Source organism: Carcharhinus amblyrhynchos, chromosome 34, assembly GCF_965287045.1.
Source record: "Carcharhinus amblyrhynchos chromosome 34, sCarAmb.v2.hapA, whole genome shotgun sequence".
In the NCBI taxonomy this organism is placed as follows: domain Eukaryota; kingdom Metazoa; phylum Chordata; class Chondrichthyes; order Carcharhiniformes; family Carcharhinidae; genus Carcharhinus; species Carcharhinus amblyrhynchos.
The window spans coordinates 153,241-177,805 of NC_137357.1; the positions used below are offsets into that span (position 1 = coordinate 153,241).

Consider the following 24,565-nt stretch of genomic DNA (forward strand, 5'->3'; position numbering starts at 1 on the left):
GCATCTCAAATAACAGATGGAACCCAGCCAGGTCTGTGACACTGAATCTCGGAGGACAGTTTGACCCCATCCAGGCCTGTTACAATGAATCTGAAAGGACAGAGTGACTCCAGCCAGGCGTCAGACACTGAATGACAAAAGACAAAAGACACTGATCGATAAGTTAAAAGTGCATTGGATCCAGGGTAAAATGATAAGTTGTGTCCATAACTCACCCAGTGTTTATCACAGAAATTGGAGGTAGAAGGCGTTTTGTTGAAATGGAGGTTGGTGTTCAGAGGGGTACCACAAGGATCAGTGCTCGTTAACTTATTGTTCATGATATAAATAGATATATATACCGAAAAAAGACAAATAGGATATCATTAAGTATTTGGCAGTATTCAAGATAGCAAAAAATGTCTGGTTGATAATGGGCAGGATGTTGCAATAAGTCTCACAAAACCAGGTTACAGTCCAACAAGTTTATTTGGTATCAGGAGTTTTCAGAACGCTGCTCCATCATCAGATGGGTGATGAAAGAGCAGCGCTCCGAATGCTCGTGATACGAAATAAACATGTTGGACTTTTATCTGGTGCTATGAGTCTTCTTACAGAACCCACCCCAGTCCATCGCTGACATCTCCACATCGTGGTCAGGATGTAGATGTCAGAGAGGTACACTGAACGTTCCTTTGTACACAAGAATTGAACCATTCCAAAAAAAAACACAGAGCAACGTTGGGCAGCTTAGGTCGATTATTAATTGTCCCTTAGTGTCGCAAGATGTATAAATTAGGGTTTTAGCAGAATGAAAAAAATGTGGAGTCACGGGAACAAAGCACGAGGAAGATGCTCTGTTGGAGACTCAGTTCAGACTCAATACGTTGAATGAGCTTCTGCTGCAAAATAGGGATCCTATGCTTCAATCACTGAGCGTTAACCTGTGAGTTCTGGTATTGGAATTAATGCAGATATGTTGGGGTTTCAGTTAATGCTCAGGTAAATAAGATTCTTCGCCAAGGTATTTGTACACTGATGAAACAAACAGTAAATAATCAATATATTTTTCTTCGAGATGAGAGACATAAGAAATTTTAGCTGGAAAAATATGTTTTGCAGACAGGTGCTGCCAAATGGAAAGATGAATGTTAATGATATCAAAGACCAACCAATGCTTGTTAATTCAACCTCCATAAACTGACTCCATACCCGCAGTATTTCCCCAATAACCAAACCGTAATAAGTCTCCATCCTGAATAACATATCAATATCTGAAACTGTAATTTCAATGGCACCCAGTACCTGCTTCAGACTTTGTCGTATCACAAAGTGGCTACAGTGCTTAAGCCGCCCTCTCAGTAATAAAGGAAGTCAGGGATGCCAACGTCACAAAATGACTCACATGGAAATCACTATGTGTTTGTAGTTTATCATTTCATAGATTGGATACATTTTTGAGAACTGAAATACATTGAAACTGACCAAAAACTGTCAGGATATTATGGAAGTAATGTTCCCATTATCCCAAGTTCTTATCTGTTCTCGTACTGGTCTGAGTGAACTTGTGCACCCGGTCTGCTGTGTTCACGGGGGAAGCACTGAGGGATAATAGATATGGAGCTGAATGGTGGACCCTCCGCGTCTAAGCGTGGCAAAGGTCTATGTGTAGTATATTGATTTATACAGCCCAGGGAATCAGTTTAGTCTCACACCATTGATTTCAAATTTGTTGAACACAAGTCAAATTTAATAAGGTTTAGCGACACACTATTCCTGGAGTCCCCGATAACTATTTGTAGATGCCGTTCTGTCACTTGCTGCTGGTGAATTCATGAAGGTACTTGAAGTTTTACATGTCCCAGTGCACTGCCCGTCACAAGTTCCAATGTGCAATTGCAATCTGTCAATAATAAAGTGTAGCAGAGACTAACATGCGAGCAGAGACCTAACCACAAGGCCAGGTGCTTCTTGTCGGTTCAGCAACTGCGCAGCGAGTGTTCTGAGGCTGCGCAGACAGTGAGCTGCTTCGGGATGACACAGAGTGTAACTCAATACCAATTGTTCAGCTTCTCAGGAATCATTTCTTCCTGTATGGAACAGATATGTCTGTGGGCTTCCCTTCTCTAAACGCGGCTCTGTAAAGACATTCACTCAAATGAATCTCAAGTTGATCATGAAAATAAAATTACATTTGTCCAACAGATAAGAAATATTTCTGAGCGGCACATTCCCGCCGAACTCTGTCACTCTAAACTGGGCGGAGGCAGCAAAATCGCTCAGATATGTAATGGTGCTTCTAAAGTATGTTCAAAAAGTAATTAAATACAAATTGAGAATAAGAGTCTTTTTAACAGAAGCATTTAATCTCAGATTTCCGGATAGAGATGTTAAACATTAAAAACATTCATAAATTGTGCTTTCTGTCTTTCGAGAATATTGTTCTCCAAATAGAAGACAGTAAAAACTTTGGAGGTTGTTCTAAGAGCAAGGAGAAAAAGTTGTGTTTCCACTCGGGAAAAAAAAACATTTTTTATTTCAATTCCATACGTTACAGATTTGAACTTCTTGCTTGAGTTGCTGCTGGAGTGACATTTCTTCACTTTTCCCTTGTGAAGATGTGAAAATCAGGTTGTGAATACAGGCTGTATTCAGACTCCATGGGAATCTTAAACAGTCGATTGGATTGGACTTGTCGGTGAGAACACTCACTCACAGATTTCTTGAGGAGAGTGATTGGATCTGATATGCAATTAATGCATTTTCTCCACATCACAGCAGTCCATTTCCCCTGGATTTAACCTGGGAATTTTAACACTTATCCTCCCCATGGCCTTCAACTGTTCCTCAGAAATTGGCCTTTGAAATAAGTGGGAAAACAGTGTAAAAATGTACTTAATGCAGTGCAGGCCCAATATGATTTGCAAAAAAAAAAATCCAATATCCATTTCCTTCACTCGCCTGTGTCTGTGCTGTAAGATATGATGATTTGATGATTCGATGCTGTGTTAGTGACTCACTTCCTTATCAAAAATGTAGGCCTCATTAGCCGCACAGGGGAAGGAGGTGGATAGAACTGTCATTGGTATCTTTTATCAAACGGCAATTTAAATTTCACACATGGGAGCATTAATTAAGCAGATGGGAGGAAATATTATTTTCTGAACAAAGAATTCATCCCTGGACCGTTTGCTGTTCCAGCAAGTGTTGGAAGGCCAGTCCGGTACCGGTGTACAAAACTCGGTGAATAGTCAAGTCTGATCGCAGTAACTGACAGTCGGGACGATGCTGCGCTCCTTCCTGACTCTAATTGCATTGCAGCTTCTCAACTGTGAGTTATTATTGATTGAAAGTATCCCGATATCTATTGAGAATTCACTGACATAAAATGTTAACATATATCTCGATATATTGAGCTTTCATGATAAAAATGTTGGTGACCGATGTAAGGGAAAGTTGATGATTTGAATAATAAGTGCCATCTGGAGGTAATGGGATATTAATGTCCATCAATTTACAATGAGAGGAGGCGAGTTCAGTGTCTGAAAAGCTGGAGGATAAAAAAGTGCTCAGCACATTGAAAATATACTTGCTTATGCGTTTGAAATATTGTAACGCACAAAGGAGCCAAGAACAGGCTAGTGGGGTGAGACTGAATTGGTGTTATTCCACCCGGCACAGTCAGTTTGTACCAGGGGCCGAACACTTTCGCCGAATATTGCTCTGAGGCCACAAAGGCCCAATGGATATTGTTTTTGATCGCCGTCTACCTGACATAGGTGTGCAGAATAAATAAATTGGAGTTGAAAATCAAAATGGACGATCAAATCTAAATCTGGAAATTTCTATTTTTTTTTCCAGCAATGTTTTGGATTCTCCGCTCCAGTTAGGGAAAAGGCTCTTGCACATTCAAATACATCCTTCGTTGTTATAAGTGTGTATTGGAATTGGGATTTTAAGGAAAGGAAGTTTCAGTTGGTGAATAATGTAGATTCCCTGTTTCTTTTTATAACTTATTTCCTTTCTAATGTATTTAGACTTTAGAACACCTGATCAATGCATGTTTTAATTTCTCGGCCGAGACTTAAGGCAAGCTGAGATTTAAACACAAAATTGAATGGAAATGCTTTACGCGCGCATGGCAACATTTTACTGTAAAACCTTTATTTGGACTACTTGATTTGTGTTGGTACAAATGAGAGCAGTGGCTGTTAGAATCTGCTGAAAATGAGTTTGAGTGGAAGCCAACTCACTGTGTTTAAAAATGCAGGAATTTTGGCGATGACCATCCACACATGCTTCTCTTGATATTGTAATCTGACCTTGATCTTTCAGCAATCCAACCGGAGACAAGAATCACTGCCCTCTTGATTCTATTATTAAACTGGAGGCTAAAGTGGATTTGGAGATTTGACTGACACAAAATACGGTTTGGGAATACGGTAACATGTGTTTAAAAATATATTCAAAAAATGAAATGAGGCCGGGATATTGATAGGCCATAATATCACTGCTGTAGTAATTTGAGTAAAACGTTTTTAAATGCAAGTGCTTACAAATCAAATATTAGAGAAATAACACAGATCCTCGGTGTTGACTTTGTGATGTGTGGTTTTTGCAGTTTCATTCATCTCGTGTTCCAGCAAAGACTAATTTTTCAAAATTTCATTTCAGGCAGACCAGGGAACAGCCAGGCAGATCCATCAGGTAATCGCCCTCCAAGCTCATATCTGATATTTTACTGCACTAATCCATCCAACTGAATGATAAATCCCTGAGACAAATTCAGGAACTTTGTGTTCAATGGTTCGGTGCAATGTCTGCCTGTCAGTTGTGAAGGAAAATGTTCTTGGACTGTTTTGTCCTGAAAAATCTTAATTGCTGCTCTCTAATTCAGAACGACAGTCAATTAAGGCCTCGAGATGCAGGGTGACAAACAAGATGGTTCCCCTGCTGTTTAGAAATACATTTTCACTTCCCAAGTGACCAGGCAGCGCTGAAATGCAATGCAATATTATAGTCCTGCCACCGGTATATTAGGTTCCGCCGAAAACTCGCCACATTTTCCTTCCCCGGGAAGGGCTGGAGAGGACCTGACTATCCAATTCCGCCGGTTGCAGCAGGGCGGCCCTGGTTTGACAGTGATGACAGATATCTAATCCATACTGGGATTGGGATTCCACTATATTAGTCCAGGCAGTATGGTGGACCAAGGACAATGACAGTCCTGATTTGTGTGGATGGAATCAATTAAATACCTATAGGCTCTCATCCTTCCAACTTCCAACTCATTTGCGGATGTTTCCCACTGTCAATCCATATTCCCCTACCACCTGCAATATTTCATATCATGCCAGGGTTTGTTGAAATCCTGGACACACTCAATATTTGAATTGATTCCTATCTGACCTGTTACATCAGGGGGCCAATAACTGTTGGTTTATTTCTGCATTTTACAGAGGCGGCGAAGCTGAGACTGGCGAATGGGCAGAGTCGGTGCGAGGGGAGAGTGGAGATTCACTACAGGGGACAGTGGGGCACGGTGTTTGATAGTGACTGGGACCAGCGGGACGCCGATGTTGTGTGTGGGGAGCTGGGCTGCGGGACCGCGCTCTCTGCACCAGGCGGGGCTCACTTTGGGGGAGGAGCCGGACCCATCGTGACGTATGATGTTGAGTGCGAAGGAACCGAGACCGCCCTGCGGGAATGTCTCTCAGGGCCATGGGGCAACTATCGCTTTCCCCACTCCAAAGATGCCGGCGTGATTTGCTCAGGTAAAAAAAACATCTGTCCACCATCTACAGCCTGCTCTCCGGGAACGTGCGGATAAAATATTCTGGGACGATAAAGAGATTGGTGAATAATTTCAATATTCTGAAAATAGAATTGTTGTTACATTAATACCAGGATTTAAGTTTATAATAAAGTAACAGCAATGAGAGTGATTAACAATTACCACAACCGTGCACAAGCCCGCTGTGTCCTTGAGCTGGACACAGTCAGGCTTCTGCTGAGGAACCGTTTATCTTCATCTATCTGCAGCGTTTGGTTTATTCTGCTATTTTAACTTAACTTCAAATCGTCCAATTCTCAATGCTTTTTTTTGCATCATATTCCTAAATTTGTACACTCGAATGAAAATGTGGTTCGAACCACAGATGGAGATGGAGTTTGCCAGGTGGGGTTTAACCCTGATAAGGATGAGGTGATCCATTTTGGTAGGACAATCTTGAATTCAGATTATAGGATCAACGGCAGGGTTCTGAGGAATGTGGAGGAACAGATAGATCTTGGGGTTCATATCCACAGATCTCTGAAGGTTGCCACTCAAGTGGATAGGGGCGTGAAAAAGGCTAATAATGTGTTAGCGTTATTAATAGGTGGTTTGAAATTAAGAGCCGTGGGGTTATGCTGCAACTGTACCGGACCTTGGTGAGACCACATTTGGAATATTGTGTTCGGCTCTCTTCTCCTCACTATGAGAAGGATGTGGAAGCATTGCAAAGAGTGCAGAGGAGATTTACCAGGATGCTGCCTGGTTTGGAGGGTAGGTCTTATGAAGAAAGGTGGAGGGAGCTGGGGCTTTTCTCTTTGGAGCGGAAGAGGCTTATAAGATGATGAGGGGGATTGATAGAGTGGATGTGCAGAGACTATTTCCTCTGGTGGATGTCGTTGTTACGAGGGGACATAACTATAAGGTTAATGGTGGGAGACATAGGAGGGATGTTCGAGGTAGTTTCTGTACTCAGAGAATGGTTGGGGCTATGGAATAGGCTGCCTGCTGTGATAGTGGCGTCGGACACTTTAGGAACTTTGAAGAGGTTATTGGATAGGCACATGGAACACTCCAGAACGAAAGGGAGGTGGTATCTTGATCTTGGGATTGCACATAGCTCGGCACAACATTGCGGGCCGAAGGACCTGTAATGTGCTGTAATGTTCTATGTTCTATGTTGTAACCCCAGGGATATGCTCGGATCCCCAACCCTTCGGGTTCTCCACCATTTCCCCTCCAATTATGCCCCAACCGACACAACCACACGCGTGGAGACAGAGACGGACCTGTCAGTAACCACTGTGGGGGAGGCGGGTTCCAGACCTGGGGGTAGCGCGAGAAACAGTCCTGGGCGTGATAACGTATCTGGATCTTACCCGCGAAGAGTCAACATTTTGGGGATGCTTTGATCAGCTGACTGTGTCCGGAAAGTACATTTAAGGGAGTCCCAATCATTCGGCGTTCCGTCAGAATTGGCTGCTGACGTTGACTTGGTTCATTTTCGCTCGGTTCCCAACGTGCCTGTTTGGTGATATTTATTAATCCGAATGTCACTGAAAATGCTAGTTAACTGATAGAGAAGCACCCCATTCCTGTTATCAAAGACGTCACACAGTAAAGGACCGAGAGTCCGCAAAGTAAAACCTTAAAAAAAATAGTGTTTGGACGTTGCAGTTGTTTGAAATAACATGTCTTATAAAAGAAAGTAGAACAAATGTTATGTTGCAATGTAACAAGTCCTATGCTCAATAATCTCATCTCATTAAAATTTGATTTGAATCGCCAGTTAGCTCGCAGTTCTGAAGTGAATATTGAAATCGTTGACTTAACTTGTAGAATGTAATCATAATATAGTTTGAGCAAAGTTGCATTTTCATTTCATTCGTCTCTGAAACCAACAACAAGTGAATAAGAAACTGAGATTGACCGCGGAATCCAACTCAGATCCGTCGGCAAATAGAATTAAATACTGCACTGGGTCTGTCGTCCAGACGGAACAGACATGAATTGAAATTCTAGCTGAACAGCGCAGTCTGGGTCTCGATCGCCGCCACTGTTAGAATAGCATAGATTGCCGAATGGAATCTCCGTGAATTAACCGCTTGCAGAATCCCAGTAACAGTTCTAATTCCTATCTATAGAGTGCGTACATAGACTTCTGATAAACATTTCTCAGTGAAAGAGCTGTATGCCCTTCGTGTGGTACAGTGAGCTGCCATATCTTAGAAAATATATATACTTTGAGTTGGAATAGTGGACACGGCTGGAAATACTGAAAAGTTAAATATTAAATCTCAATGGGACCTACATTGCTTTAACTGGCATATCAAGCATTATACTTAATATCAGTTGCATCCACGAAATAAACAGAAGTGAAAAATCGGAACAATGAGATTTAGAAATCAAAACAAAGCTTTCTAAACCAAACATTAACATCAGCTTTGTGTATCAATCCCTGGATACTTGTCAGCCTCTGCCCAGACACTCTCAATATTCACTGAGCTTTCTGTTCCTTATAATGAGCTATGAAATCCCGTTACTCTTCTTAGATTGGCTAACTCCACTGTTTCTTTATAAAATGCTTGGAATGATTTTATACCGTTAGCTTCGACCTCCAGACGCCGGAAAGATGAATAAAAAAAACAGTTGCCTCGCAAAGATTGGATAAGCGTCTGTTTATATTCTAAATTTGATGTCTTTTATTATATTAATTTGGTATGGCCATAGCTTTGGAAATTATGGTTCCATTAACGGCTCCGAGTTTGTCCTTCCTCCTGCGAGCTACACAGTTCCAGTGTTTAACTGTGGTTTTGAATTACAAATACGATGTTATGTCATTCGTTCCACTCATAACATTGACATTTATTTGTTACGTGTCAGGTCTCATAGTTTAACATAAAATCGAATACTCAGTCATGGGGAGATACATTGGCTGCCTTACGGTTTTGTGCTAATGGCAGTTTGTGATCTTTAAATGGGCCTACATTTTACTGTACGAAACTTTCCACGTCTCTATATCTCTTTCCATAAAAAAAAGTTAATCCCCTACATTCAGCCACTGTCTTTGCACTCTTGTTATTATTATGCTATCTCTTGTGAAGTCAGTGTCCCTAGCAATGGCAGCATTTATTGTCTGTACCCAGATGTCTTCAGGAATTGATCTCTGAGCCTTTTTTGCTGCCTCGCTGCAGTACATGATGCACTGGTGCAGGCATAGTGACATTAGGGATTGAGCTCACACGAGAATGAAGCAACCCCGATATTGTCCGAAATTAGCATGTTGGACCGACTTCGAAGTGAATGAGCAATTCAGGGTATTGCTGTAGGCCTGACCTTTTACTTCTAGGTGGTAGAAATCGCGAGGTTGGAATCAACTGCGGATGAGTCTTGGTCATTTGCTGCTGTGTATCATCTACACGGTACACAAATGATTCAGCTGACGGCTGTTTTGTTTCAGCAAATCAGGCTGCTGTCCAGCACCTTCTATTCCATTGCTTGTTCGTGTCATTACTGATCCGTTGCAGGAGGAAAGGAGGGACAGGCTTCAGGTGAGACGGGGAAAGTTGAAGGAAGATGTGTGAAAGAAGCTCAGAAAGTAGTGCATGCCTGGAAGGCGCTTCCAGAGGAGGTGATGGAAGTTGACACATTAGCAACATTTAAGAGGCATCTGGATGGGTGCATGAAAAAGGAGGAAATAGAAGGATACAGATGGAAACGAAACAGTATTTTTTTCCTTAATTGGGCATCATGATGGACAGGTGATTAAAGGGCCGAAGGGTCTGTCTCTGTGATGTACTTTTCTTTATTCTGTCTTGTTGAAATGGGTCACTGATTCAGTGGGAAAATTACTGAACGCTGAAAAGTGGAGCAAAAAATAGAAAGACGAAATGGGTGAAGGGGGTCCAGAAATTCCAGTTGGACCGCCGAAATTGTGAAATTTTGAGTAAATATTGAAATGTCATCCCACAATTCTGGCAATGAGTACCACATAAATGGAAGTTTTGCGACATTGTTTGTGAATAGTTAATAAGGATAGCTGAGGATTGTCTGCACTGGAAATAAACGACGCACTGTCCGTATTGTAGACGGTGGTGCAGAGATATTCGAGTGATTTTATCATTGTTATTCTGTGGATCAAGTTATAAATTTCAGCAATCCAACCAGAGACATGAATCACTGCCCTGTTGATTCTATTGTTAAACTAGACGCTAAAGTTGATTTGGAGATCTGACTGACACAAAATATCCCTGTTTGGGAATACGGTAACATGTGGCTGAAAATATATTCAAAAAATGGAATGAGGCCGGGATATTCAGGGGCCATAATATCACGGATGTGGTAATTTGAATAAAACTTTGTTAACAGCAAATGCCTGCAAATCATACAGTGAAGAAATAACACAGATCCTCGCTGTTGACTTTGTGATGTATGGTTTAGACAGTTTCTTTCATCTCGTGTTCCAGCAAAGACTAATTTTTAAAATTTCATTTCAGGCAGACCAGGGAACAGCCAGGCGGATCCATCAGGTAATCGTCCTCCAAGTTCACATCTGATATTTCACTGCACTAATCCATCCAACTGAATGATAAATCCCTGAGACAATTTCAGGATCTTTGTGTTGAATGGTTCGGTTCAATGTCTGCCTGTCACATGTGAAGGAAAATGTTCTTGGAATGTTTTCCTGAAATATCTTAATTGCTGCTCTCTAATTCAGAACGACAGTCAATTAAGGCCTCGAGAAGCAGGGTGACAAACAAATTGGTCCCGCTGCTGTTTAGAAATAAATTTTCACTTCCCAAATGACCAGGAAGCGCTGAAATGCAATGCAACATTATGGTCCTGCCACCAGTATATTAGGTTCCGCCGACAACTCGCGACATTTTACTGCCCCGGGAAGGGCTGGAAAGGACCTGACTATCCAGTTCAGCCGGTTGAAGTAGGACGGCCCTGGTTCGACAGTGATGGCAGATATAGAATCCATTCTAGGATTGGGATTCCACTATATTAGTCCAGGCAGTACTGTGGACCGCGGGCCATCATAGTCCTGAGTTGTGTGGATTGAATCAATTAAACACCTACGGACACTTCTCCTTCCAACTGATTTGCGGATGTTTCTCACTGTCAATCCATATCCCCGCTTCCACTTGCAATATTTCATATTATCCCAGAGTTTGCTGAGATTCTGGACACACTCGATATTTGACTTGATTCCCATCTGACCTGTTACATCTTGGGGCCAATAACTGTTGGTTTATTTCTGTATTTTACAGAAGCGGTGAAGCTGAGACTGGCGAATGGGAAGGTTGGGTGCGCTGGGAGAGTGGAAATTTACTACAGGGGACAGTGGGGCACTGTGTTTGGTAGTGACTGGGACCAACTGGACGCCGATGTTGTGTGCAGGGAGCTGGGCTGCGGGACCGCGCGATCTGCACCAGGCCGGGCTCACTTTGGGGAAGGATCCGGACCCGTTGTGACGTATGATGTTCAGTGCAGAGGGACCGAGACCGCCCTGCGGGAATGTCGCTCAGAGCCATGGGGTGACTATCCCTTTCCGCACTCCGATGACGCCAGCGTGATTTGCTCAGGTAAAAACAAATCTGTCCATCATCTACAGCCTGCTCTCCGGGGAAGGGCGGATAAAGTATTCTGAGACGATAAAGAGAGTGGTGAATAATTTCAATATTCTGAAAATAGAAGTATTAACATCAGGATTTAAGGTTATAATAAAGTAACAGCAATCAGAGTGATTAATAATTACCACAACCGTGCACAGGCCCGCTGTGTCCTTGAGCTGAGCGCTTGCTGTTAGCTCTGTTCAGGAGAGGAGTTGTTCACTCCTGGTTCCTCATTGTTCAGTTCCGATCACCATTCAACAAATAATGAATCATTCCAGGGTCACACAGAGCAAATTCTGGACAACAATCAGGCTTCTGCTGAGGAACCGTTTATCTTCATCTATCTGCAGCGTTTGGTTTATTCTGCTATTTTAACTTAACTTCAAATCGTCCAATTCGTAATGCTTTTTTTTTGCATCATATTCCTGAATTTGTACACTCGAATGAAAATGTGGTTCGAACCACAGATGGAGATGGAGTTTGCCAGATGGGGTTTAACCCTGATAAGTGTGAGGTGATCCATTTTGGTAGGACAAACTTGAATGCAGATTACAGGATCAACGGCAGGGTTCTGAGGAACGTGGAGGAACAGATAGGTCTTGGGGTTCATATCCACAGATCTCTGAAGGTTGCCTCTCAAGTGGATAGAGCCGTGAAGAAGGCTTATAATGTGTTAACGTCTATTAATAGGTGGTTTGACATTATGAGCCGTGGGGCTTTGCTACAACTATACCAGACTTTGGTGAGGCCACATTTGGAATATTACGTTGGGCTCTGGTCACCTCATTATAAGAAGGATGTGGAAGCATTGGAGAGAGTGCAGAGGAGATTTACCAGGATGCTGCCTGGTTTGGAGGGTAGGTCATATGAGGAAAGGTGGAGGGAGCTGGGTCTTTTCTCTTTGGAGCGGAGGATGATGAGAGGCGTCTTAATAGAGGTTTATAAGATGATGAGAGGGATTGATAGAGTGGACGTCCAGAGACTATTTCCTCGGGTGGATGAAGCTGTTACTAGGGGACATAACTATAAGGTTAATGGTGGGAGATATAGGAGGGATGTCCGAGATAATTTCTTTTCTCAGAGGATGGTTGGGGGTGTGGAAAAAGCTGTCTGCTGTGATAGTGGCGTCGGACACCTTAGGAACATTCAAGAGGTTATTGGATAGGCACATGGAACACACCAGAACGAAAGGGAGGTGGTACCTTGATCATGGGATTGGACATACCTCGGCACAACGTTGAGGGCCGAAGGGCCTGTAGTGTGCTGTAATGTTCTATGTTCTATGTTACAACCCCAGGGATATGCTCGGATCCCCCAACTCTTCAAGTTCTCCACAATTTCCCCTCCAATTATCCAATTAAGCCAGGGTGTTGATGGGCCATAACATCACGGGTGTGGTCATTTGGATAAACGTTTTAACATCAAGTGCTTGCAAATCATACGGTGAAGAAATAACACAGATCCTCGATGTTGACTTTGTGATGTATGGTTTAGGCAGTTTCATTCATCTCGTGTTCCAGCAAAGACTAATTTTGAAAATTTCATTTCAGGCAGTCCAGGGAACAGCCAGGCTGATCCATCAGGTAATCGCCCTCCAAGTTCATATCTGATATTTTACTGCACTAATCCATCCAACTGAATGATAAATCCCTGAGACAATTTCACTATCTTTCCTTTCAACGGTTCGGTTCAATGTCTGCCTGTCAGGTGTGAAGGAAAATGCTCTTGCAATGTTTTCCTGAAAATCTTTAATTGCTGCCCACTCATTCAGAACGATGTTAAATGCGGTCCCGGAGGAGCAGGGTGAGAGGCAAAGTGGTCCCGCTACTGTTTAGAAATAATTTTTTGAACTTCCCTAGTTACCAGCCAGCGCTGAAACGCAATGCGATGTTCTGACCCTTCCACCACCGGTATATTAGGATTCCGCCGAAAACCCGCTGAATCTCACTGCTCCCAGAAGGGCTGGAGACTACCTGACTATCTAATTCAGACGGTTGCAGTAGGGCGGCCCTGGTTCGACAGTGGTGACAGATATCGAATCCATACTAGGATTGGGATTCCACTATATTAGTCCAGACAGTATGGTGGCTCGCGGAGCATGTCAGTCCTGAGATGTGTGGATTGAATCAATTAAACGCCTATCGACCATCCTGCCTGACGCAGCCGAATGATGTTTTCAACTTCCAACTGATTTGCGGATGTTTCCCACTGTCAATCCATATCCCCGCTTCCACTTGCAATGTCTCAGGGGGAGGGAGTGGAAGCGGATACGACAGTGACGTTTAAGGGGCGTCTTGACAAGTACATGAATAGGGTGGGGATAGCGGAATATGGCCCCCAGAACGGTAGGGGTTTTTAGTTAAGTCGGACAGTACGGCCGCTACAGGCGAGGAGGGCGGAAGGGTCTGTTCCTGTCCTGTATTTCTTTTTGTTCTTTGTGTCATATTATCCCAGGGTTTGTTGAGATCATTGACACACTCGATACTTGATTTGATTCCTATCTGACCTGCTGCAACAACTGGCCAATAACTCGAAGTGTATTTATTTCACAGAGGCGGTGAAACTGAGGCTGGCGAATGGGCAGAGTCGGTGCGCTGGGAGAGTGGAGATTCACTACAGGGGACAGTGGGGCACTGTGGATGATTGGGACTGGGACCAGCGGGACGCCGATGTTGTGTGTGGGGAGCTGGGCTGCGGGACCGCGCTCTCTGCACCCCGCGGGGCTCACTTTGGGGAAGGATCCGGACCCATTGTGACTTCAGATGTTCAGTGCGAAGGGACCGAGACCGCCCTGTGGGAATGTCGCTCATATCAATGGGATCTCTATTCTGAATCTCGCTTTCCGCACTCCAGTGATGCCGGCGTGATTTGTTCAGGTAAAAAAAAATAATAACCTGTCTCTCATATACAGCCGACTCTCCGGGAAAGGGCGGATAAAGTTTTGGGAGAACATATACAGTAGTAACGTGGGTTGTGAGTAATTTCAGTGACCTGAAAATTGAAACATTAACACCAGGATTTATGTTTATGATAAAGTAACAACAATGAGATTGATTAACAATTACCACAACCGTGCACAGGCCCGCTGTGTCCTTGAGCTGACCGCTTGCTGTTAGCTCTGTTCAGGAGAGGAGTTGTTCGCTCCTGGTTCCTCGCTGTTCAGTTCCGATCACCATTCAACAAATAATGAATCATTCCAGGGCCACACAGAGCAAATCCTGGACAACAATCAGGCTTCTGCTGAGCAATCGTTTATCTTCATCTATTCGCAGCGTTGGTTAACAACAAAGAACAACACAACAACGGAAACAGGCCCTAACGGCTGTCTCTGAATTAAATCTGGGTGTCTCGGTCCATGTGTTTGACATTTACTGACTATTGATTGCGGAGGCCATAGAGCGCTTATCCAGTCACTGCGGCTACTTTCAGAGCAGCAATCAGTGGCCAGATTGAAGGTGTTCCAAGAGCGGAGTGAGGATGGGAAGGGTCTGGAGGAGAGTCATGCGGACTGGAAACTTCCCTCTATTCTTCCCTCGCCACTAATTCTGCCACAGCTGCTGAATTGATCCAACATTTTCTGATTTTCTGTGAGAGGAGACTGGCTGGATATCCCCTGTCTCTCCAGGCGTGCTGTTTTAATACCTGTCGTGTAAATCCTTTTCCCGAAATGTTTGACACAATTTGGAAACTTATCTCCCTGTCACACCCCAAACATGATGAATACCAACTGTTCCCATATGATTTCCCTTCGAGTTATTTATTTTTTTTTCTTTTTCTGGACAAGTTTATCTTCAGAGTTTATCAGCAGGATAATTCAGAAATGTGATTGGGAGAGATTCCCATTGAAATGAGCGGCAGTCGGTATTTCCTCCAGAATAAAATGAAGGGAGATTAGTTGTTTTAATATTTAAAGCTGCTGCAGCTTCAGACAGATTTCAGACAGTGTAAACTGATAGAAGGAGATGGTCTCTAGACTCAGTAACTATCAGCCTGGGACACTCCCACTGGACTGCTTTCCAGAACAGGAGATCACTTCAGGGATGCAGTTATTGTTAATTCCCATTCCAGATGTGGACTAAACAATGTTCTTGAAACTTGAAGCAGAAACTCTCCCCCTTCATGGTCTCGCCGTCAAAATAGAAATGGTAAAATTCCAGGAGGATTTCTGATTACGTTTTGTACTTGGTATTTACATTTTAGTGACCTGCGCACATGGACCCTCAATAAAGCTCCAGTGTTGTTTGCTAATCACCGTTTTGACATTCTGGGATCCAGCGTTTCACTTCTGGTTGAAGTAATTTCAGAAAGTTCATTCTCAACACGTTTCAGCGCCGAAGAAACACATTTAGAATTAGTTTGATGTCCATCAGTTAGAACGTCCCTGGGCAAATAAATCCATATGTTATTGATTCAGGTCCGCCTGTTGCACATTGTGATATTTCGCATCACCAGGCGGCAGGGGGCAGTAATACTCAGAACTTATTGAGATAAACCAGCAGTGTTCTCAATTTAAGGGGAGACGGATACGAGTGTTCCAGAGGAATCGCTGTCAGACTGAGCACGGCTTCTGGAGAGAATAATAATTGACACCGATTGAAATTGATGAAACATCTTTGATTATAGAATTTCTTAATGCAGAAGAAGGACACTCAGCCAGTCGAGTCTCCCCAACAGACCATCTAAACCATGTCGCACCCCATGTTTTCACCTCGATAAATCTTTAGATTCAGAGGCAACTAAGGGGAACCAAATTCAGAACCAATCATGATAGAATCTAATTAACAGGATGTGAATATTTTTAATAATAATTAGTGTGTTGTGAATTGATGTTGTTCAGCCCACAGGTTACCAAAACTAGTATCCGGGCCTTCCCCATGTTCCGGCAGATTGGAGATCCATAACGATATAGAATCTGGTACAGTGTGTGACCGTGACTTGGATTGGAATGCCGCCACAGTGATCTGTGCTGCGCTGCAGTGTGGAGTCGCCGTTTCCATTAGAAACGGGGCCCATTTTGGGAAGGGCGCTGGACTTATATGGAACGATAGATTTGAATGTAAAGGGAGTGAGACAAGTCTGACGGACTGCCCCCTTGTTCCTGTAAATCGGTCCAGGTGCACCCACAGGAACGATGTCAGTTTGATCTGTTCCGGTGAGTACAGACTTGTGAATATTAATATTAGAAAAAATGTTCTTAATATTTCAACAACGGAGAGATAACAGTTCGATGTGTCTCTAAAATGGACATGTCTAACCAGACCTTCATATCTCAATGTTCTTTGTTGTAATTTTGGAACAAAATTTCAAAGAATGATCACTTTTTGGAAATCGGAAATATTTGCAATTTTATTAATGTTCTAAAATTAGCAACAAACAATTATTGCTGATTTAATGTCCGGGCCAAACATAGACTCCTCTGAAATATGTGATATGGCGTTATTTGTGGAGTGCTAGGCAGCCGTGCCCTGCTTCCCAAGCGATGATCCCACTGCATCGACAATAACAGACTGTAACTCTGTTCGCATTTAAAGAGGATATTGGCACAACAGAATAAATGAAGGGTTTTGCATTTCAGTTATATTTCATTGAAGGAAATAATTGGATGAGATCAGTAACAACATTGCGAGTTCATGTCTTACATCCAGTAAAACGTGGAAAATTGTACACATGTATCTTGGAGATTTCAAAGCATGGAAAACGCGTCAATAATGTACATTATTCTGAGAATAATGCAATAGTTTTTCGAACGACATTTACTTGCTGAATTTCCTGGTGCGAGATGCTGTCTAAATTTGGAAATACATCGACCGTTTTTGGCTCAGGCTGTTGCTCCACAGGAGATCGTTTTACAATTGCATCGTAATGCAAAGTTTAAACACTGTAGTTTATTTCAAATATATTATGGACCTTCTCCAAAGACATTGTATTCTGCCAATAGCACATGAACTTTTCCCTTCAGGATGGACTGGTCCCAGTAGGTTGAATTACCTGCCCACAAGCATCACATATTATGTCAATTAGTTCTAATTGATCGTTTGTCAATAGTGGAAAATGTCTGTCGATGCAGATGTGAAGTGTGTTTTCTCCTTTACAAAAATAAAACTGGTATTTATTTCTTCTAAATTCAATAAGTTATTTGAGTCTGTATTTGTAATTGAAACAGGAAACCATGGACCGAGATTGGTTGGTGGAAAGGACAGGTGCTCCGGCCGGGTGGAAGTGCTGCATGGAGAACACTGGGGGACGCTCTGTGATGTTTACTTTGGTTTAGAAGACGCCAGTGTGGTCTGTGAGCATCTTCAGTGTGGAGTGGTAGAGAAAATCCCGAGAGGAGCAAACTTTGGGAAGGGAAATGGGACAATGTGGAAGAAAAGCTACAACTGCCGCGGGAAAGAGTCCTGGTTGTGGGAGTGTCCGGTTTCACCCGTCCACAAGTTTGACTGCTCACATGGAAATGACGCCAGAGTCATCTGCTCGGGTATGTCCCCAAATCAAGTTAATGATACAATGTAGTGTGGGGATTGATGAGGATGTTTCTACATTTTTCCGCCCAACTGCTGGTCCATCCTCCAGTTCCAAAAACGTATATTATCCCTTTGTATAGCAATGTATTTGCTTCAGATTCAGAGCAGCCACGCTGGCTGTTCAGCCTCCTGTCTGTCTGTACTCAGCAGCCTCTCGTCACATCTTTAACCTCTGCACAGGGGGAGCAGGCCTTGTGAGAGATGTATCAATTTGATTTAACTTGTTGCACTGTAACCACTGTTCTCCATGTCTTTCTTCGCCTAGATGAAATCTGGTCACTGAGATTGATGAATGGGGGAAGTCGGTGTGATGGGCGAGTGGAGATTTACTACAACCACAGCTGGGGCAGAGTGCAGGACAGCCTCTGGAATCTCCATGACGCTAATGTGGCCTGTAGACAGCTGGGCTGCGGCGAAGCGGTAACCGCCTATAACAATTCAAAGTACGGAGAGGGTGAAGGGCCTGTGTGGGTGAATGATGTCCGGTGTGAAGGAAACGAATCGCATCTCCGGAAGTGCAGCACATTCTCGTTGAACCCGCATCGCAGCGACAGCATCGGCGTAGGGGTTCTGTGCTCAGGTGAATAAACAGGTCACTTTTCCAGAAACATAAATGGAAAGATGTAATCTTGGTCAACTGGGAATGTAGTTCCCTTTTTCTTCGGGAAAATATAGCTGAGATATTTGACACTGACGCCAGGATGCAGAACAGAACGTCACGGGGGAAATCACATAGTTTGGAATATTATGACAATAACAATTTAATAAAAAGATTTAACGTCTTTATAAATCTCGAAGTAATTTCCATCAGTAAATTGAGACCAATAAAGACAGAATTGGCAGCGGGAAATAATATGCTGATCAGTGTGGGGTGGGTTACAACAGCACAGCGAAGGGAGAGAGGGGGTCATGTATCAGAAGGAAATTCCAATCTTGTGTCTCATTCCCCAAAATCATGAACGTTAACTAAGTGTGAGGAAAGGCTTGCTGAAGTCACATCTGAAAGTGTCAGATATGACGGATACCCAAACTCTTCAGTGAATTAAATCAACCAACGCTGGTTAGCGTGCTCGTGTGACGTGGCTGGGGTAACTTTGGTGAAGCGGTGGGCACTGGTGGAGTGTATTAGTGTCGTTGAACATGGCCATGATATTTTGAAGCTAATTTATATTGATGGAAGAGCAGCCAATGAAAATAAAATCATTAAGTATTAGCCAGAAGTAAGGCTTACATCAACACAGCAATGAAGATATTATATAAATCCCCAAATCGCCAGTGTTAGTGATGTTGTTGGTCAGCAATGGGGAAGGCGAGGGAATTGGGGAGGGAGAGGGGTGTAAGTGCGAGTTTGCGCGTGCGCTGGTCGCTGCCGGTGAGTTGGAATGTGCGCGATTCACTTAGAAACGTTTTGATTGCATTCATGTGTTTTGGAGCGGCGGCCGTCGGGGTACGTTGGAAATCTACATTATTGAGCAAACAAGGAACTGAAGAACATTTTAGCAGCAAATTGGGTGAGTTCGCAGGAAAGGTCGTTGTCTGAAAGGTCAAGTCGCTGCCTGGCAGTTAGCAGTATTTCTTAGTTGTTCCAATATATATGGCAGAGTAAGCGAGATAAGTGATGAAGTATGCATGGAAAAATTAGGTAGTGAATAACAAGGGATAACATATTTGTTTCAAGCTTCTGTGTGGAACAACTAATCACCGCAATGACACAATTCCTGGTAAAGCAAAGCATGCAAGGATGAAAGGTTCAGTTCCAATCGGAAAACCGTTGGATTATATTATTGTCAGAAATACGAATATCTGGCAGATCCGTAGTCTCTAAAATTGTAATTTTACGTAAGATTTTTTTTTAGCAGTGATTGATTTCTCTGTGAACAGTAGTTAAATACACGTTCTAATTTACTTCACATGATGTAACAGTTTGAATTTAACAATGAGATGAGTATGCATTAGAATTATAACGTGACCCTCCCATTCTTTTTCTATTAGAACACATGCAGTTAAGGCTCTCTGGCGGTGGAAGCCGATGTGCGGGCCGATTGGAGATTCATCACAACTGGACCTGGGGCTCAGTTTGTGATGATTCCTGGGATCTGACAGACGCTGACGTGGTTTGCAAGCAGCTGGGTTGTGGAAATGCATTGCGGCTTCCTCTTCCTGCTTTGGCCGGACCTGACTCACAGCCAATTTGGTTGGATGAGCTGGAATGCTCCGGGAGTGAATCATTTCTCTGGGAATGTCCCCATGCATTGTGGGGTAAACACGACTGTATTCATAAAGAAGATGTGAAAGTCATGTGCTCTGGTAACTGTCCCATTTTCTGCACTTATAACTGAAGCTTCATACATAAGGTGTGTTCCTAAATTACCTAAAAAAAAAACACTTTGGAAGGCTATTTGGCACAAAGGCTCACTTTCTTATTCTGGACATAACTATCACTGAAGTCTTTGTTCCGTCCACGTCATCGCGTTCCCTTTCGTTTCTTCATCCCTCATTTATTTATCTGAGTGCGAGTGAACTGACAAAGAAAATCAGTTAGGTAGTGAATCCCAGGAAACGGAATTTGTAGACTGTCTTAGAGATGGTTTTCTGGAGCAGTTTGTGACAGAGCTTACGAGGGAGGAGGTAATTTTGGATTTGGTGATGTGCAATGACACAGACTTGATTAGGGAACTGAAGGTGAAGGAACCGTTCGGGAGCAGTGACCACAACATTGACCCTGCAGTTTGAGAGGGAGAAGGTGGAATCTGATGTAATGCTATTACAATTAAATAAAGGTAATTACAAATTCAAGCGGGAGGATTTGGCCAGAGTTGATTGGGTCGAACACCCAAAGGTTCTCATTGAAATTCAATTTTGCATATTCTTGATGATATTGTTCTTTTTCAGTTTACTTTGTGATTTTTGCGAAATAATTCAGGTAAACGGTGACCTCAGATGGCACAGCATATATTATACACGCTGTTTGCAGAAGGTATCATCTGGGTATCTGTCATTTGTTTGACAGAGCACAAAGAGGTGCGTTTGGTGAACGGAAAGCATCGCTGTGAGGGCAGAGTGGAAGTGTTCTACAATGGGACGTGGGGAACAGTGTGCTCAGAAGACCTGGGTGGAAAAGATGCAACTGTAATCTGTGAACAGGCTAATTGTGGCTCACACGTTTCCATTGACTATGGCTCTCGCCGATTTGGAGTGGGATCCGGGCCTATTTGGCTGGATGATATCGAGTGTCTTTCAGATGCGTTGACCCTTCCGCAGTGCCAGGCAGACCCGTGGGGTCAACACAACTGTGATCATTGGGAAGATGCAGGCATCGTTTGTTCAGGTAACACAATCAATCATTCTGCTTACAGGTGTGATTTGAAATATTGATGTAGCTCATGGAGTCAACATGTTTGTCTTATCAACAGAGCGAGGGACACCGAAGCAAGAGCAGGAAACTGTGAACAGCTGCAAGAGAGGATCAGGTGTTTTCCCAACTTTAATAAACCAGCTATCTGATTGCATTCCTCTCTTGTGCTACAGCAAGGTTAATAATTTATTTATTATCTTTAACAAATTCAGGACAAAGTTTGCGTTTGGCTGGAGGTAACCACAGCTGCTCCGGGAGAGTGGAGATATGGTGTAATAGAGCCTGGGGCACGGTGTGTGATGATTCCTGGGATATGAACGATGCCAGTGTTGTCTGCAGACAGCTGGGCTGTGGCTCTGCTCTCGAGGCCACAGGAGGGGCCGCTTTTGGGCAGGGTAACGGTACTATCTGGCTGGATGAAGTGAAGTGCACCGGAAGTGAAACCTTTCTGTTTGACTGTCCTTCATCATTAGCTCAATCTGACTGTGATCACAAGGAAGATGCCAGTGTGATTTGTTCCGGTAAGTGTCCCACTGAGTGGTGTGGTTTGGGACTGTGTGGCGTTGTTCGCCCATTTTTTCTGAAGTTAATTAATGTTTTCAAATGTCTTTCTGACCAACAATGCAAATAATTGTCTCCCTTTTACCATATCTTCATCAGGTCCGGAATTATCTCCGACTGTTCCGCCCACACCTTCAGGTATGTCTCAGTAATAAATATCAATCACTATTACGGCTCATTTTACATTATGATTAATAGTTGCCACACATTTTTATTGCCTTTTTTTGTCAATTTCTACAGACAGTCTGAGTGTTTGATAATCATGTAAGGATTTAAAACATTGTGGACGCTTTATCTCACAAACTTCCTTGAATCTTTCATCAAGGATATGAAGATGAAAGCACCTCCATCCCTCTGGTGATCTGCATATCACTCGGTGTCCTGTTGATCTGTGAGCTCATCGCCCTTTTGGCAGTAATGCAGAGAAGATCATCAATAAAAGGTAAGGCCCGAATCATATCCCTGAACCCACGCTGAGTCATGGATGTTGCTTCATACATCAGAGGGGCTTCTCTGCCGATTTACATAGAATGACTTGAATACATTTCAAAAACAAATGAACTGAGTATTGGTCAGTAATTTATTTGAAGCCACATGAGAAACAGTAAAATTTTACATATAAATGAGGGAGTTATCTACATTCATATTCCTGCTTCATTCAACAGTATATAAGGTACGAAATGGGATTTATTGTTGATGCAACAGATTAAGACGTTGAATTCATCAAATTGAAATCTGACTATCTGCATTCTCGAGTATTAAAGGAGATGGCAAGAGTGATAGTGGGTGCATTAGTTGTCTTGTTGCAATTTTCCCTCGATTCAGGAAAGATACCAGTAGATTGGAAACACGTTAATATGACACCCTTGTCCAAAAAAAAACAAAAAGTGGCAAACTATAGACCTCAGTGGTGGAAAGTTGCCGGAGTCAGTCATTACGCAGGAGATAACTAATACATGGAAAACAAAGCGAAATTCACCGGGGTCCGCACGATTTTCATGAAGGACAGGTTGTGTTTGACAAACTTGCTAGATATTTTTGAGGATTTAGCAGACAGGTGGACAATGGGGATCACGTGGAATTGGCGTATCGGGATTCGGGAAAATATTAGACAAGAATTTTAAATCCCAGGTGCTGGGCACAGAATATTTGCTTGGATAGAGGATTGGTTGAGAGAGAGAAAGCATAGGGTGGGGAGAGAGTGAAATGCAATACGAGGGATGACGCAAGATTCAGTTCTCTATTATTTACAACCGACATAACGACATGTGATTCGGGCCAGAGTGCAACATTGCAAGATTCGCGGATGATCTGAAGATGACTGGGAAAGCAGGCACCCTTGAGTTTATAGGGTTTACAGATGAATATTGACAGGCTTGGAGAATGGGCCAGAATGTGGCAAATGGAGCTGAATGTGGATACCTGGGTGGCCATCCATTTTCTCCAGAAAAAAAAAATCAATGATTATTTTTATTGGAAGCATTTTCAAAGTGTGTCAGTGCAGAGGGATCTGGGTATCCTTGTGCATGAATGGCAGAACATAAATGTGCAAGTGCAATGTTTAATAAGGAAGGCAGATTAAATCTTGGCATTGATTGCGAAAGGACAGGATTTCAAATATAACGAAATGTTGTTAACACTGGATAAGGCCGAGCTGAGACCACACCTGGAATATTGTGTCCAGATTTATTTTCCATACCTGATGAAGGATGTGCTGACACTGGAGACAGTTCAGAGGGTGTTCATTGTATTGATTCCAGGGAAGAAAGGTCTACCATACGAGGACCATTTGAAGAGCCTGGGCTTCGATTCACTGGAGCTTAAAAGAATTGAGGGTGGGGGGGATCTGACTGAGGTATATAAGGTGCTAAAGGGATTGATGAGGTGGGTGTTGAATAGACATTCCCCTTTGTTGGAGAGTCTACAACAACAGCTCATCAATTTAGAGTGAGGGGAAGAAGTTCCAAATCTGAGGTGAGGGACAAATTCTCTCAGAGGGTTGTGAACCCGTGGGAAGATTTCCCAGAGTGCAGGGGAGACAGAATCAGTCAGCAGATTCAAGGAAGAAACAGATACGTGTCTCAATGAAAGCTGGGTCAAGCTCAAATGGAGCAGGATAAGATCAGCCATGATCATATAGAACAGTAGAGCGGGCTCAAATGGCTGAATTGCCCAATCTCACTCCTAATTCCTCTGTTCCTCCTCATTCCTCCGTTCCAAATAGTTCATTGGTTATTTAGCAACTGACATTTTGTTTCCACTTACAATTGGTTGCAAGCCAACACTGAGCGTTGAACATAGAACATAGAACACTACAGCACAAACAGGCCCTTCGGCCCACAAGTTGCGCCGATCACATCAATACCTATCAATCCATAGACCTATCTATAACCCCGAATCCCATTAAATCCCATATACTCATCCAAAAGTCTTTGAAAAGACCCCAGCGAGTTCGCCTCCACCACCACTGACGCCAGCCGATTGCATTCATTCACCACCCTCTGAGTGAAAAACTTACACCTAACATCACCTCTGTACTGGCTTCCCTGCACCTTAAATCTGTGTCCTCTCGTAGCGACCATTTCAACCCGGGGAAATAGCCTCTGAGAATCCACCCTATCTATTCCTCTCAACATTTTATAAACCTCTATCAGGTCGCCTCTCAACCTTCGTCTCTCCAGAGAGAAGAGTCCCAGCTCCCTCAACCTGTCTTCATAAGGCATGCCTCCTAATCCAGGCAACACCCTTGTAAATC

The 24,565-nt window shown here is 43.1% G+C and overlaps 1 protein-coding gene and 1 long non-coding RNA gene across 2 annotated transcripts; both read left to right on the forward strand.

The window, feature by feature from the left end:
- Nucleotides 1-3,264: 3,264 nt before the first annotated feature.
- On the forward strand, nucleotides 3,265-21,706 carry LOC145361218 (scavenger receptor cysteine-rich domain-containing protein DMBT1-like; the record flags this gene model as incomplete). Its single annotated transcript, XM_080216855.1, has 13 exons — nucleotides 3,265-3,310; nucleotides 4,654-4,686; nucleotides 5,439-5,753; nucleotides 10,249-10,281; nucleotides 11,026-11,340; nucleotides 12,891-12,953; nucleotides 13,923-14,246; nucleotides 14,497-14,643; nucleotides 17,534-17,848; nucleotides 18,160-18,474; nucleotides 19,887-20,201; nucleotides 20,905-21,222; nucleotides 21,462-21,706. Coding segments are annotated over exons 1-13 (2,784 nt in total), but the record flags the coding sequence as incomplete, so codon positions are not given.
- A 9-nt stretch (nucleotides 21,707-21,715) lies between these two features.
- LOC145361163 (uncharacterized) lies at nucleotides 21,716-22,204 on the forward strand. The gene is made up of 3 exons (XR_013889816.1): nucleotides 21,716-21,770; nucleotides 21,910-21,948; nucleotides 22,136-22,204. It is a non-coding gene; the product is annotated as an uncharacterized LOC145361163 (long non-coding RNA).
- The last annotated feature ends 2,361 nt before the right edge of the window (nucleotides 22,205-24,565 follow it).